Here is a 15,922-nt window from a genome sequence, read left to right as displayed (position 1 = left end):
GTGTTCCATATTTTCAGAAATATATTGGTCATTGTCCTGTCACTGTCTTTGCGCTGCTTTCTTAGCCTCTTCATCTGCCTTTCGGTTCCCTGTGGAAATTGGGTCCATCCCTGTAGTGTGTGCTGCACCCTTACAGACCGCCACTCTCTTAGGGAGTTGTACTGCATCCAAAAGTGATAGGATCAACTCTTTATGTGTAATAGGTTTGTTTGTGGATGTTACCATCCCCCTATTTTCCATTGTTGTGCAAAAACATCGAGTTAAGCAGAAGGTGGCGCAAATTCTCCATTTTGAAAAAAAAACATGAAACCATTGCAGAAGAGATGGTGAAGCAATTCAAAGAGCACCAGTGGAAGTTTAAACAGTGAAAAACAACGCATGAAGGTCACATGAGATCTATGTGGAGCACTGAGGTGAATTATTTTATTTTCTATCATTTAATCATCTCATCGGCGTAGCAGAAGCTTCAGTGGACATTTGAAGTCACATGCTTTAAAATTAGTGTGGACTGTACCGACTGAAACCGACGGCAAGGTTAATTATTGTGGAAGGATGGTTTCCTAGCATTTTATTGTTCCCTTGGATCTGTCATATAGAATCTTTACTTTCGGAAACAGTGTTTTCAAAGACATGCTGTTCATACATCAGTATTATTTCTTAATGTTAGGAATTTATTTTCTTTGACTTTAGTACATTTTGTCTGGCAGGCCCAATCATTGATGTCCACATACTGTGAAGAAATACCCTTTGCATCTTGACACAATCTGACTTCTTCTATTGTTCTGCACAGTGTTGATCTGGGGAAAGATTCTTCTGTAGTACGCTATTTTTATAATGTATTTGTGTGCAAGTATTTTTATTAAAAAGTTGTTGAAATGTTTCATAAGAGGCCAGCAGTGTTTAAAGAGTCTTTGGAAAATGATGTTCCCATGTTTGGAAGCTTTTAAATACAATCTTTACTGCATATCATTTAGCTTTCAGCAGGCAAGCTTTCATTCCTCATCCAGTTATAAAATGACAGAAAGAGTTGTGTTTTTTATGGCAAAACAAGTAGACTGCCTCTAACTGTGCCCTGTCAGGACTTTTTTGTAAATACCGAAACTTTGTAAAATACAACTGTATGGCCTTAACAAGGTTCCTTTTCTTTCTTATTGTATTTTTTTTGCCAAAGGAAGTCTTGTTATTAAAGCTGTGTATTTGGGTTGCTGTAACGGTTAGTGATCAAAAGCTATCAGTTAGTAGGTTTTGTAAAAGTCACCTCAACCTTTTTATAGCAGTAGATTTCATGTAAATGGTAGCAGTCTTAGGTTCCTTCTTCGTGGCACATTAATGACCATTCAATATTTAATGAAATAGGTTTTATTGCTTTCTTCCCGAGATTTACTAATGCCCTCACTTAGGTATCCCTCTCCCAGCTATGGGATAGCCAGCTGACTGCTAGCTGACAGACAACTGATCAAGATACCCCTCTTACAGACACGATGGGGATTGATCTTCTGATCTAACTTTGGGTAAGAAAGCTTTCAGATGTCTTTTATAATATTTGTCTATTTTGTCTGCATTTTAAAAAATTAAAAAACTTGCCTTCTGAATCATTGCTTTCACTGGTCTTACATTCCCAAAAGGTGTACAAGTCCTGTGTAAAATCAAAAGTCAAGGCAGACTTTTGTTGCAATCTCCACCAGTAAATCTTGACGTCATGCAAACAATGATATTTAAGATGCACATTTTATTTTGGATGCTTTGTGTACACATTACAGCATGTTTGCAAATCCATTACATTGAATGCTAATCCAGTGCAGAGCCAAACACCTCCACCTCACAGAGGGTCAGGTACTCCCTTCTTCCGGGGACACCTATGTAAACATAGCGGCCGTCCATCCCGTTGTCATCATGGAACTCAACAGTTTCACCTGCCGGGATGCTGGTGATTACAGCAAACCTGTAGAAGAAGCAGAAATCACTACATTAACCTCAGGAAGGGTTTACTGAAGTAATAGGCTTTTCATTTTAAGTTCAACATAAACTCAAAGCGTGATTAGGTTTCTACGCTTTACTTGGTTAGAATGTTGGTTGCAGATATTTTAATTAGGGCTTGATAATGAACAATAATTACAATTCAGTAATGTTTAAATAAATGTTTTCAAATCATGTCACAGAATCACAATTGACGACCCTCGATCAGGCCTTTCATTTGGCGACCTTGGTATTTGTCCATTTCTGTGATCAGATCAGAACACATTGAAGGAATCATTCATAAATGAAGGGTATTCCGCTTCAATCCTATTTCTTGGCAATGTAAGGATTTTGTAATCCAAAATGTAGCACCAGATAAACTTGAGAGAGAAAAACTGAATTGATCCTCAAACGTGTTCCAACAAAATACCAATTTAGTGACTTTTTAATGTTAGTATTGTAATAGGACAGGCTCTACGTTACCTGGGATTTTCAGCACCATTGTTTACAAGAGAATTTCCAATGCGGATCTCGGCTCCATCGAGTCGTTGGTGGTATGCATCTCGGTTGGTTATCTTAACAGAAAACACTTTGTGTGTTTTGGGCAGAGTCAGCCTCCACCAGGGGTTCAAATCATTGGCTGTGTGACTGCAGGAATTCTGACCCCAGTTGGAGGCCCGATTCCCATCAATGGCCTTATATGCATTGGCATTCCCATGCACTGATGACTGTGCAGCTTTTCCTTGAACGGCCAGGTTCTCTTCTGCAACAAAAAAACAAAACAAAGATTTAGGTTAAATCAATAACATGTATGACTCCTGATGTAGATTGTTTTTTATTATTCTGTTTCACCATGACTCTCAAAAGATTTGATTTAATTTGCCGTCAGGATGAAGGACATAAAAGGGATAACTACCATAAAGTTATTTGTTATTGGAAAAGAGGAATTAAAGTAATATTATAGTCTATAATATATTGAGTCTATAGTTAAAGTTATATATAACTACAACTGCACTAAGTTTAACTAAATGTGTCATTCAGTTTTGGCAAATTAAACTTTAAATAAAATAAGACCTGTTTTAGTAATCATAAGTGCCATGAGAGGCTGTTACATCCTTTCTCTTGTTCCCATCATGCTGGATTGAAGAGGACTTGAAACAAACAATTGAGATCATAAACTAATAGTTACACTCTTTCCAGCGGTAATACATCAAGTGAGTTGCAGGACAAATGTTCATAGACTTCTACACAATCAGACTTTTAGAAAGAATGCAGGTTTAAGGCACTTCTGCATTGAGTTAACTTTTCAGCCACTTGGCTGATATGACAGTTCCTTGTTTAGATGGAAATCACACATTATTTATGTAAGATCCCAAACCCTCACCAGTTGGGGCATGGTACCCGTAGACTTCCACCTCACAGAGGGCAACGACCTTTTCATCACCCGGTATATGCACAGTCACATAGCGTCCCTCCACACGATCAGTGAAAGTCAGAGTGTACAATGCCTCGATTGTAGAAATTGTACCAACCCTAAAAGAAAGAGAACACAAGTGAGAAAGAAAGAAGAACTTGAATGACATGTTATACCCCCAAGGCTTCAACAGTTAGATAAAAGGTAACTGGTAATTTCATCATAGACTTCTATACAATCTGACTCCTTTTTGCAATCAGGGGGCACCCACTGCGAGATATTAAAGACGATGCAAGTTTAACGCACTTCAGCATTGCCTATATTTTTGATAAGCAATGCAAATAAGTAAAATGACATGGTTGAAACATTTAGGAACAGTTTCTATGAGAATCTACTGGCAGAGGTGGGTAGTACATTTACAATTCAGAGGTGCTTTTACTTAACTTGAGTATTTCCATTTAATTCTACTTTCTCCTCCTACTCCTCTACATTTCAATACGGAAATAATGTCATTTTATTCCAGTACATTCATTAAACAGCTTTAGCTACTTTTAACTAAATGTATCTCTAACAATTAAACTAGGGGACTAACTCTGTAAGTCACAAAACAGTCAAAGTATATAAATAACATTAAACTTGTAAAATGCATGAATATATCTAGAAATGTCACATATGTACATTTAATCATTAAGTAAATGTTGCTACTAATACTTTTAATTAAGAAACCTTTTGAATGCAGGACTTTCCCTCGTAATTAAATATTTTGAAACTATGGGTATCTGTACTTGTACTCAAGTAAAGCATCTTAATACACCTCTGTCTACTGGTGGTGAGCAATTAACAGGGGAGAGGAGAAAATAAACAAAATGCTCAGACAGTTACACAAAACAAATGAATAAAATGTGTGCAGGAAATGTCTTACACTGGGTTTGATGTACCATTGTTGTCTAAAGAGTTGCCGATGTGGATCTGTGCCCCCACAAGCTTTTCTGAACAGCAGTCTCTTCTGTTGGAGATGATGACGGAGGTGACGACGTAGGGCTCCAGCAGGTCCACTCTCCACCAGGGGTTGCTTTCTTTATCAGTGTGGCTGCACGATCCAGAAAGGAAGTGATTGTTACGGTTTCCATCAAGAGCGCTGATGGCAGATCCAAACGCGTGGTTAAAACGGTCTGACTGGGTCGCTTTCCCACGCAACGCCACGTTTTCTAGTAAAGAGACAGTTGAATATATAATTATAATACACACATTGGAAAATGGTTTAAGCTACATTAGTGTTCCAACAGATAACTGGTCCTGAATATTCAACGCACAACAACTAAAGAAAACACAAAAAACACAAATTACAAACAGAGAAATGCTGCACGTTTCTCACAAAGTAAATGATGACTTGATATTAGAACGGTGATCATTAAAAACTATTCCATTGTGAGCTGGGTTACGCTTTCTGAATTTGCAGCATGTTGCCTCAGCATGCACGTGTTGCCAACTTGATAAAGATGTTTATCAGTGTTTTTATGTCTATGCAGTGTTTTATTTCCAAACGCTGAACACGTGCTGATGAATTGGAGATTGAATGTGTTTTCTGTGTTTGTTTGTGCCGCTTTGCTGGGATTTCTTACATGGCGATGTGTTCACAGTTACATTTAAACAGTATTACCACAATAACAATAACTAGTTATTGGAGCAGCAAAACATACAGTATCTAATGTGAGCAGTGAGATTACAATATTTTGTACATTACATAACTGCTGAAAAACTACAATCCACAATCCAAAGGATTTTGGAGATAAAGCTATAAAGTAGACCAGTGGTTCCCAACCAGGGGTACGGGGACACAATAAACCATTTTAAATCAATTTAATTAAGCTTGGTGTCCTTCCCCCAGAACGATCAAAGTTTAAGAAAGACAAGCAAGGTCGAGTGTCTCTTTAAAAGCTCTAGTCTTAACAAAATATGTTGAAACTGCTAGAATAAGGGTAAAGGTCAAGATTAAATGCATTTGTATTAAGGGTGACTCATCAACTAAGGAGCAGTTTGGTTAAATACAACTAGAAAAGGGTTTAACAAGAAAAAATGTCGGCGCATCATCACAGATGAGTGAGGGGGCTCTTATAGAATGGAGACGAGCTCAAGAGGTAAACGAGACAAAAAAGGTTGGGAACCTCTGATCTAGACAATTAAACTTACTTTGTATAAACCTGCTTTTCTTGCTAACGGACTGTCAGGGTGTTTGGAAAATGGGACCCAAGTGCAGTTTAAAAAAGGACTAAAAAGTTTAGGTAACAAAAAGCGAGCTTTATTATAAAAAACCGAAGGCACGAACCGGGGAAACAAAACCGGGGAGCACGACAGACAGGAACAAACTTAGACGGAAACAGGCAGGAGACACGGACAAGCAGGTGACGACAGGGACATGAAATGACGACGAACGGACATGGAGCACAGGGGAAGACAAGACTAAATACACAGAAGGGTAATCACAGGACAAGACACAGCTGGCAGGTGAACACAATGAAGGCACGATCAGACACAGGAGGGAAACTAACGACAGGAAATCAAACACAGGGAGTAGGATCAGACAAGACACAAGGAGGAAAACATTTCAAAACAAAAATGTGGAAAATGAACACAAACATCCAAAAACAAGACACGGACAGCCTTACATTCACTCCCCTGTTATGTTTTATAGTGAATACGTCATATACAAACGATTCATACTCACGATAAGTGGAGGCAGAGCACGTCTCCAAGAGGAGCATGAGAAGGAAAACACTGAGTTTTATCATTCTGGATGAGACCTAGGATAGTCATTAAAAGAACATATTTAACATAAAACATGTTTCTTTGTTATTTCTGAAAGGCATCATTTAAGAAATGAAAATCTGATCTAAGTGCATTGAATTTCAACATTAAGACCATGAGCCCGCCCCTTATGTCTTTGACCAATGGGAAGTCAAAGTCAAAGTTGAACGTATTTAATACAACTGTTAATAAAATTAAAGCTGCAATTTGAATGTATACTTTATGATGAAGACCTTTCACGAAGAAGAACAAATTATATTATTTTAAATAATTAGCAATGGGGAAGATCTCGGTTAAATCCTTGACTTTGATATTCCTTCTCTGAGAATACATGATTTTTCGTAACCCGTCTGTAAAATATAAAAACTTCAGGGGTGGAAAATAACTAGTAGATTTACTCAAGTACAGTACTTAATTACAAATTGAAGGTTCTTGAACTTTACTAAAGTATTTTAGTGCCACTATTTTTCTACTCCACTACAACTCAAAGGGAAATGTTGTACTTTTGACTTCACTATATTTATGTTACAGCCAAGGCCGGATTAACCACAGGGCACACTGGGCACGTGCTCAGGGGCCCTTGAGCATGTGAGGGCCCTCAGTGACCACACACACACACACACACAAATATGGCAACTGCACTCGTTCACTTTAGTTGTGGTGAAAACAAAGGAAAATGCATTTTGTCAAACCATGCGTTAGCAAGTTTGTTGAAGTTTGTATATATGTACTCACACTGTATAGTTGTGGGATGGAAGATGATCTCAAGGTGAGTGATAGAAGGCTGGCAGGTTTCCCGGAAATCAGAAGAGTCTTGCCTGAGTTCAAAGAATAATCTGGCAATGAGTGAGTGTGCAGGAGAGGCTTATATACTAGCTGATTGGAGATGAAAAGCAGCAAGGAGCCCAGGTGAGCTGACGGTGTGGGTGTGGCTGTCCAGTCGGGTGAGGTGGAGGCGGGGTCAGTGGAAAAGTACTGAGGTGCAGCACGTATGGCGAGAAGCAGACCGTGATAATAAGATCCGGGATCAGCAACTTCTTCTACTGATGTTGGAAAATGTTTATTTCATCTGGTGCTAGCTTCGTTATTGTCGATAAAAATATATAGACTGCCATTTAGAAACATACAGTAAATACAATTCTGCTTCAAACAATAGGGCTAGGCCAAACTGGCTACACTGTAAAAAGGGTTCCAATGGTGAAGTCAATAAAACTCTATTTTCTAATGTAATTTATTTGCCCTTCGTTAATCGAAGGGAAAAAATACAAAAGCATTGCGCACAATTTAAACCAATCAATGTTGTGTAATTAACAAGGATAATCTGGTGTTTTTTAGTCGATGAGTAGTGCAGATATCACTGTAAAATCAATCGACAGTAAGGGGAATACTTACTTCCGGGTGTACAATTCTCCGTTATCCAATGAGAATGGACGCTCACATTGCCTTTAAGGGCAGCCGACACAAACGAATGCCGTGCTTCCATGAGCGTCATTACCATTAGAAATACATTGCTTTTAAAATCGTGCTGTGCAACACGAAAAAAAGGGGAAAATCGTGTTGGTGAACACAAATCAATAGATTAAAATCGTGTTGGTGAACACGAAATGCCATGAGACTGGGTTGCTTATTCATGTATACATGTGTTTGCACAACAATGGAAAAATAGGGGGATGGTAACATCCACAAACAAACCTATTACATATAAAGAGTTGATCCTATCACTTTTGGATGCAGTACAACTCCCTAAGAGAGTGGCGGTCTGTAAGTGTGCAGCACACACTACAGGGACGGACCCAATTTCCACAGGGAACCGAAAGGCAGATGAAGAGGCTAAGAAAGCAGCGCAAAGACAGTGACAGGACAATGACCAATATATTTCTGAAAATATGGAACACATTGATCATGACATCCTAAAAGACATGCAAGCGAATGCACCTGACAAATAAAATATATACTGGAAGAAGAAGTTGTGTACACAGAATAAAGAGGGGTTGTGGGAAAGTACAGAAGGCAAATTTGGAAGTAATACAGAAGATATTCACAGCCTATGGCTTTACAAACTCTAACAAAAAATGGTTTAGCATGTTCTGTGTGTGCACAGTATAACCCTCAGGGACAGTTCAAACCAAAGAGAGGTAAAATACCGGAGCCAGTATCCGTTTCAGCACATTTGCATGGACTTTATTAAACTAAATAAATATGAGGGAATTAAATATTGTCTAACAATCATTGGCATGTACTCAAAATGGATTGAAGTTTTTCCAACTAGGAATCCGGACGCATTGACAGTGGCTAAAGCATTGACAAATCACATAATCCCACGTTTTGGAATTCCGGAAAAGATCTATAGTGATAATGGCACACACTTTGTAAATAAAGTAATTCAGGATTTGACAGCTGTATTTGGAATACGGAACAGAACCCAGTAGAATTGAAAGAGTGGACGTTAGCAGGGAAACAGTAACGGGTCTGAGTGATAGAAACTGACGATGTACAGAGAAAGAATTAGGCCATGGCATCCATTCGGATTACATTAAAACATGTGCCTATACGATCTACCTACCTCAGCCGTTTGGGTACTTTTGTATATGAATTTTGTATCTTTTATAATCATTTGTATTTTTCCAAGTTATTGTGTTATTCCGTAGTATAAACAGGAGGGATATGTTGGAGAAATACTGTTTTCTCCACTCTTTCGGTTGTTTTAATGCACTGTTTGCTACCGTCAACAGACTAACTAACCCCCCAGTGTCAGTAGCCTCTGAATTTCTATCCACCAGGGCGTGCAATGATTTTGCCTCCTTTTTCACTGACAAAATTCAGAAAATCAGACAAGCAGTCAGTGCCTCTGCATCAGGAACAGCAAATGTGTTGTCTCTGTGTCCACTTAACATCAATTCAAACACCATGACACAATTCCATCAGATTAATGATAAAAACCTAGAGGACATTTTACAACTTCTGAAATCCTCCTCCTGCTGCCTTGATATTATTCCAACAGGATTTTTTAAAGATGTTTTGCCTTGCATGGCCTCAAATCTACTTCATATAGTAAACAAATCTCTTCACTCAGGTATTTTTCCACAGGCCCTGAAAATTACAGTCATTAAACTGCTCTTAAAAAATAATAATCTAGATGCTTCAGTAATGAACATTTACAGGCCCATATCAAACCTCCCATTTCCAGGTAAAATCATCGAAAAAGTAGTTTTTCAACAGTTGAGTAAGTTCTAGCATTTAAATAACTGTTTCCATGTGTTCCAGTCAGGCTTTCGTCCAAACCACAGCACTGAGACTGCTCTTGTAAAGGCATTTAATGACATCCACTTAAACACAGCCAGTGGCAGAACGTCAGTGTTAGTATTATTAGATCTCAGTGCTGCGTTTGACACTGTTGACCACAGCATATTACTAGACCGACTGGAAAACTTGGTGGGACTTTCGGAAACAGTTCTGAATTGGTTTGAATCCTACTTAAAGGACAGAAACAACTTTGTTTATATAGGTACATACACATCTGAGTTGACAAATATGACATGTGGGGTACCTCAAGGCTCCATCTTGGGGCCTCTTCTCTTTAACATCTACATGCTACCACTGGCTCAGATAATGAAAAACAACATAATAAGTTACCATAGCTATGCAGATGACACACAAATGTACGTAACAATTTCACCAGGAGACTATGCTCCAATTCAAACACTGAGTAAGTGCATTGAACAAATCAATGACTGGATGTGTCAGAACTTTCTCCAATTAAACAAAGATAAAACAGAGGTAAAGGTTTTTGGAGCCAAGTCAGAACGTATAAAAGTTAGCGCTGAGCTTCAGTCTGCAATGTTCAAAACAACAGATAAAGCCAGAAATCTAGGTGTAGTCATGGACTCTGACCTGAGTTTCAACAGTCACATTAAAACAGTTACTAAATCAGCCTACTATCACCTAAAGAATATATCTAGGATTAAAAGACTAATGTCACAGCAGGATTTGGAAAAACTTGTCCATGCTTTTATCTTCAGTAGACTCGACTACTGCAATGGTATCTTCACAGGTCTCACTAAAAAATCTATTATGAAGCTGCAGCTGATTCAGAACGCCGCTGCTCGAGTTCTCACTAACACTAAGAAAGTGGATCACATCACTCCTGTTCTGAAGTCTTTACACTGGCTTCCTGTGTGTCAAAGAATATATTTCAAAAATACTGCTGCTGGTTTATAAAGCACTGAATGGTTTAGGCCCAAAATACATTTCTGACCTCCTGCTAAATTATGAACCATCCAGATCTCTCAGGTCTTCAGGGACTGGTCAGCTTTCTGTCCCCAGAGTCAGAACTAAACATGAAGAAGCAGCGTTCAGTTATTATGCTCCAGATATCTGGAACAAACTCCCAGAAACCTGCAGGTCCGCTGCAACTCTGACTACTTTTAAATCCAGGCTGAAGACTTTTCTTTTTGTCGCTGGTTTTAATTGAACTATTTATATCTTAGACTGCACTGTAACTTTTATCCATGTACTTTTTCTTTTAATGTTTAATTGAACTATTCATATCTTAGACTGCACTGTAACTTACTTTTATCCATGTATTTTTTCTTTTAATGTTTATTTTATTAGCTTTTCTTTTTAATGACTGATTTTAAATGCCATTTTCTTAATGTCTTTCATTTTTTGTAATGCACTTTGAATTGCCTTGTGTTGAAAAGTGCTATATAAATAAACTTGCCTTGCCTTGCCTTGATATCATGTGTGGCTCTGAACTGTGTATGACCTTGCAGCTGCCTCTTCTTGTGATCGGAGGAGGCAGGGCATTTCAGGTTGTTGATATTTATGAGAAGACAGACTTGCTGTCTCCTAAATATCTCATTTCTATGAAGCGTGAAGGAAGTACGTGACTCTTTCCAGAAGACGTCACAGATGACCCATCGCAGATGACCCATCGCAGATGACCCGACTTTCCGACACCCGCGGCTGATATTAGCGCCACCTCGATTTACGACTTTGTTGTTATCTTCTGTGTTTTGGACGATATAAGCCTGGTGTTTTTTGCTGTTCCTTTGAGCAACATACCCCATGTGTGTGAGTTAACCCATATCCTTTGAATGTGATTTATCTCTGCTCCTTCTTGCAAGAATAAATTAGTTACCTGATCATCGATTCTCAACCTGGTGTCGAGTGATATTTTTCTAACAACAGTCATACATTATTCTAACACTTTCTGAAGACATTCTTTTCGACAGCGAATTTCTCACGATCTGGATGCTGCTAAATTATTTCCTGGGGTTAACCTTGTAATCAAGAAATCATTGCAGCCACTCACACTGGGTTTGCCGCGCCATTGTCTTTTAAAGAGTTGCCGATGTGAACCTCTGCCCCGTTGAGCCTTTCTGCACAGCAGTCTGCTCTGTTGGTGATGATGATGGAGGTGACGATGTAGGACTCCAGCAGGTCCACTCTCCACCAGGGGTTGGTCTGCCAACCAGTAGCGGTGCATGAACCAGCAAGATAGTGAGATTCAGGCTTCCATCAATTGCTTTGTTTGCGTCTCCATAATAGTCTGGATTACACCCTGACTGGCTTGCTTTTTCACGCAAGGCCACATTTTCTGTGAATGAGACATTTGAAATAAATAAATATTTGGTGGATGGAAAAAAGAAATGTAATCAATGAACATGAAAAAAAACGTTGGCCGCTTGAGGGCAGCCAACACAAGTTGTGAACAGAACATCGACATATCACCTCATTTTGAGTTCATTGGGTAAAGTGTTTTGCAATCAGTCACTAATTTATACATGAATAGCATCCCATTCAACAGCACTGGATATTTTATTGACACTATGTCGTGAAAAAATCCACAACACACACAAGTTTTGATTGGTCAATTGTTGTCTGATAGAGCTTTTCAACAATAATGTTTCTAGCCTCCATGAACAATCTGTAATCTACAAACATGCATTTTATTTTTCAAACAATTACCTTATTTACCAAGGGGTCAGTTCTCTGCTGTATGTTCTCGAGTCCCCTCTCAGGTCACCTCTCGAGTTCCCTCTCAAGTCTCCTTTCGAGTCACCTCTCAAGTCACCTCTCGAGTTCTCTCTCGAGTTCCATCTCAAGTCCCCTCTCCAATCCCTACTCAAGTCCCTTCTCTAGTCCCTACTCAAGTCCCTACTCAAGTGCCGTTGAAGGTTCCGCTGGGGGTCCTGCCAACTCCATGTCCTGTCCCGTTGGGAGTCCCGCCGACTACTCTTTTTCCGGGGGTCCTGCCAACCCTATGTCCTGTGCCGTTGGAGGTCCCGCCGACTACTCTTCTGCAGGGGGTCCTGCCAACCCTATGTCCTGTGCCTTTGGGGGCCCCGCCGTCACCTGTCTTGCAGGGGGTCCTGCCAACTCCTTGTCCTCTTCCACCAGGGGCCCTTCCTACTCCTTGCTCTGTTGCGTTGGTGGTCCAATCTACACCAGCCCTTGCTCCATCCGGGGTCCCATTGACACCAGCCCAGGTCATGTCCAGGAACCCGTCTACGCCTGTCCCACCGGCTCCGGGGCCTGTCCGGCCGACACCGGGTCCTGTCCGTCCTCCGGAGCTGTGCGGTCTTCGCCCTTAAGCCCTGCCCCCTGAGTGCCGTGGCCCTCGCCCTCGAGCCCGACCCCCTGACTCCTCGAACTCTGCCTTGCCCCCGGGCCGTCCGCCCGAGACCCCCTCCTCGAACTCTGCCTTGCCCCCGGGCCGTCCGCCCGAGACCCCCTCCAAGGAATCTGACTTGCCCCCGGGCCGTCCGCCCGAGACCCCCTCCTTGAACTCTTTCTTGCCCCCGGGCCGTTCGCCCGAGACCCCCTTCTCAAACTCTGCCTTGCCCCCGGGCCGTCCGCCCAAGATCCCCTCCATGGATTATGCTTTGCCCCGGGATGTCCATCCGAGTAATAATCAACATACATAATATAATATGGCAGCTAATTGAGAAAGTGTAATAAGTCGACTATAGAGCTAAATCCTGAAGTGATTAACCTGATGCTTGAATACAATTTTCTGCCCAAAATTCAGAGAGAAATGGCAGCTAAGTACGAATCATTTTGTATGCTTTGTGTACACTTTTGTCCAACTTATTTTTCTCCCTGCCCTGGCAGTATTGTGTCAGAATACAAAAGGTTAGCATGAATAAAATCACCTGTTTATAGACCTGAATAATCCCCTTTCTCAATAAGCCTACACTTCTTTGCATGCCTCACTAAAAACAATCTCTAGCGATCTTTTTTTGAAGATGAAGATGGTGCTGTACACTTTAAAAAAAGAGGAGGTTGTGTGAAACAGCTCCACCTGCTGGCCTTAAACAGACAGGTGACAGGGAAACATCTGCAGGAAGAGTCTAGTATCAGCAACAGCAAGAGAGCCGTGCACAAGTTCAATCCAGACATTGCTTAAACAGACTCATATAATGTCTCTTGTTTTTATTGTGAGCTCGCAGTTTACTGTAAATTCCCAGATAACATTGGTTGTACTTCCTGGTCAGATAAACAAAGATGCCACACACAGCCAAGTGGATCATTTAAGTTACAACTTCCGGGTTTGATTAGATGATGTGTGTACTATTATGTATTCTCAGGAACATAATATTGCTGCTGAAAACAAAGAAAAACCTAAAAACAACCAGAGAAGCAATCAAAATGTGATGGACTTATGCACATTGATCGGCATGGATGAATATAATTATATGAAAACGTATTGACCTTAATGTATTGGCTTGATTTAACATGAGGTCTATGCCAACTAACTGACTTGGTCCCTCATATGCATACCACATTTTCTAAATGAAACAGTTGAAACAGCATTGAAGAGGCATTTTGCAACTTGAAGGATTCTGCTTGGCTTTGGTATGCATTCATGGAGAAATATGTGTTTCAGGGCACACAGTTTATTTTAAGTGGACATTATCCAATGATTACATTACATGTCACTTGTTAGACACTTTTATCCAAAGCGACTTACATACATTCAGTACTGTGGGCAGTCCCCACAGGAGCAATTTGGGATGAAGCGTCTTTCCAAGGGACACAACGACATGCTGACTGCAGTGGGGTTTGAACCTGATCCAAAGACCAATGCACTGAGCCACACCCTCCAGATTTTGGAACTGACGCTTTTGACTAATTTAGTCAAATGTTATTCAAAGTTCACTGATAATGATTTCCATAAATAATTGGAAATGATTGACCTTAATGTAATGACATGATGATTATAATGTCCCTTGATTTATTTTCCACACAATGCCACATGTTGAATAAATTAGACATACACATTAAAAAGTAGAGTGGAAAACATCAACCCTTTATTGTTCTTAATATTTGGCAAGATAAATATTAGACACACATACAATAAAATTATAAAAGCATTAAAAAAAAGTTGTTGATTGTCCACACTGATTACTGACATGACTCAGTGAAACTGAATGATCTTAATGAATTGTTACATGATTGTGTTGAATGTCCCCATTAGGGTCTGACTTGATTGCTTGATTGATCAATGAGACAGTTGAAATGCACGATAAAAAAGCAGAATGGTTAAAACATTATCCTGTTATAATTCATGTTGATTGGCAAGTGACATTACTTTTTGTGTTGGAGCGCCTCAGGTATACAAAGCTCAAACTCCCATCCATCTGCAGCTAGCAAGTGAAGCTTAAGCTATGATTGCAACACAAGTCTGTACAAGAGCATCAGCTGTATCAAAGGTCATTGATACACGTTTTGAACCTATTCAGACCTAATCCAGCCTGGAGTCGTACACCTCCACCTCACAGAGTAACGTGAAGTTGGTTTTTCCACTGTTTTTCCACTGTTCGAAGCGCACTCATATTGGAGTTATGCATAGAAACCTATCATGGCTTCCAGTTGAGAAACGTCTGCAATCTCGTGTTATCACTTTTTTTTAAAAATTCCAATTTAGCAAAAAAACACTGTATTTTTATGATCAAACAGTTTACACAAGAGACGAGCATGACCATAAGACTATACAAGCTACAAGGCACAGCAAATAACCCCAATCTTACTTACTCAGCTTCACATCCAGTTTGGAGAGGACGCCTGGCGTTGCTCTGTTCGCCGCTTCTCCGTCTGCGTTTTTAACTTATTTTTAGCCTTAATTTAGTTGTATTCTCTTTTCTGTACTCTCTTAAAACTGTGTTTTAACACTTTGTCTCGTTTAGCCCTTTTTTTTTTTAACCTGTGGCTGAAGTCTCCATACCTGCTACGCTGTAGCTAGCCACCTACGGTCATCGCCTCCGTGGATTTTCTGTCCAGTTCTTCAACCTCTGAGACACTGTTGGATTCCCCTGCCTCCACCAAGCATCTCCTGGGGACTTCCCGGACAGTCCAGCCTTGCTGTCCCGGGTTGAATAGCCTCTGCCTGGTCCGCTGCTTCTTAGCCAGCTAGCCAGCTAGCCCGCACCCGGCTCCCCGGCTGGGCCGCCTGGTCTTCATTGGCATGGAAATAAAACACAACATATCCTTGAAACTCCTCACCTACAACTGTCATGAATTTCCTGGACATTCTGTGGCCAAAAAAGGACATGATTTAATATATCGCCCGCGTTACATCCACAGAAGCTCACGGCGAAAGTTTGTGTACTATGGGAGCACCGGCTGCATCCCGTCGCTTGTGACTGAGGGACGCACTGGCGCATCTCGGGTGCGTCATCAGAACGCTGCCGCTCATGGGACTTGTAGTGCAATGTCACCATCTGCTTCGCGCTGTGGACAATC

General features: G+C 40.4%; 1 protein-coding gene across 2 annotated transcripts; it reads right to left on the bottom strand.

Annotated features, from left to right (window-relative positions):
• Positions 1 to 1,709: 1,709 nt before the first annotated feature.
• On the bottom strand, positions 1,710 to 15,725 carry LOC117557984. 2 transcript variants are annotated; one of them, XM_034233936.1, is made up of 7 exons: positions 15,683 to 15,725; positions 6,911 to 6,993; positions 6,096 to 6,171; positions 4,293 to 4,578; positions 3,341 to 3,489; positions 2,440 to 2,719; positions 1,710 to 1,942 (listed from the first exon to the last, which is right to left on the bottom strand). In XM_034233936.1, the coding sequence occupies exons 1-7, from the start codon at positions 15,708 to 15,710 to the stop codon at positions 1,789 to 1,791; spliced, it is 1,056 nt and encodes a 351-aa protein (XP_034089827.1). In that variant the 5' UTR covers positions 15,711 to 15,725; the 3' UTR covers positions 1,710 to 1,788. The 2 variants fall into 2 exon arrangements, with proteins under 2 accessions (XP_034089827.1, XP_034089828.1); XM_034233937.1 differs by lacking the exon at positions 15,683 to 15,725 and adding an exon at positions 11,490 to 11,750.
• Between the last annotated feature and the right edge of the window lie 197 nt (positions 15,726 to 15,922).

Source organism: Gymnodraco acuticeps, unplaced genomic scaffold (genome assembly GCF_902827175.1).
Source record: "Gymnodraco acuticeps unplaced genomic scaffold, fGymAcu1.1, whole genome shotgun sequence".
NCBI classification, from domain to species: Eukaryota; Metazoa; Chordata; class Actinopteri; order Perciformes; family Bathydraconidae; genus Gymnodraco; species Gymnodraco acuticeps.
Note: the sequence above shows the minus strand (reverse complement) of the source record. Positions and strands in the feature narration are given on the sequence as shown.

Excerpts from the sequence above, each read along its gene's own strand:
- LOC117557984 (XM_034233936.1), bottom strand. The coding sequence starts at position 15,710 with ATGTCCAGGAAATTCATGACAGTTGTAG. Across the intron at positions 6,994-15,682 it reads GAAATTCATGACAGTTGTAG|GCAAGACTCTTCTGATTTCC; the intron begins GTGAGGAGTTTC and ends CTTTGAACTCAG. Across the intron at positions 3,490-4,292 it reads AATGGTACATCAAACCCAGT|GGTTGGTACAATTTCTACAA; the intron begins GTAAGACATTTC and ends TCTTTCTTTTAG.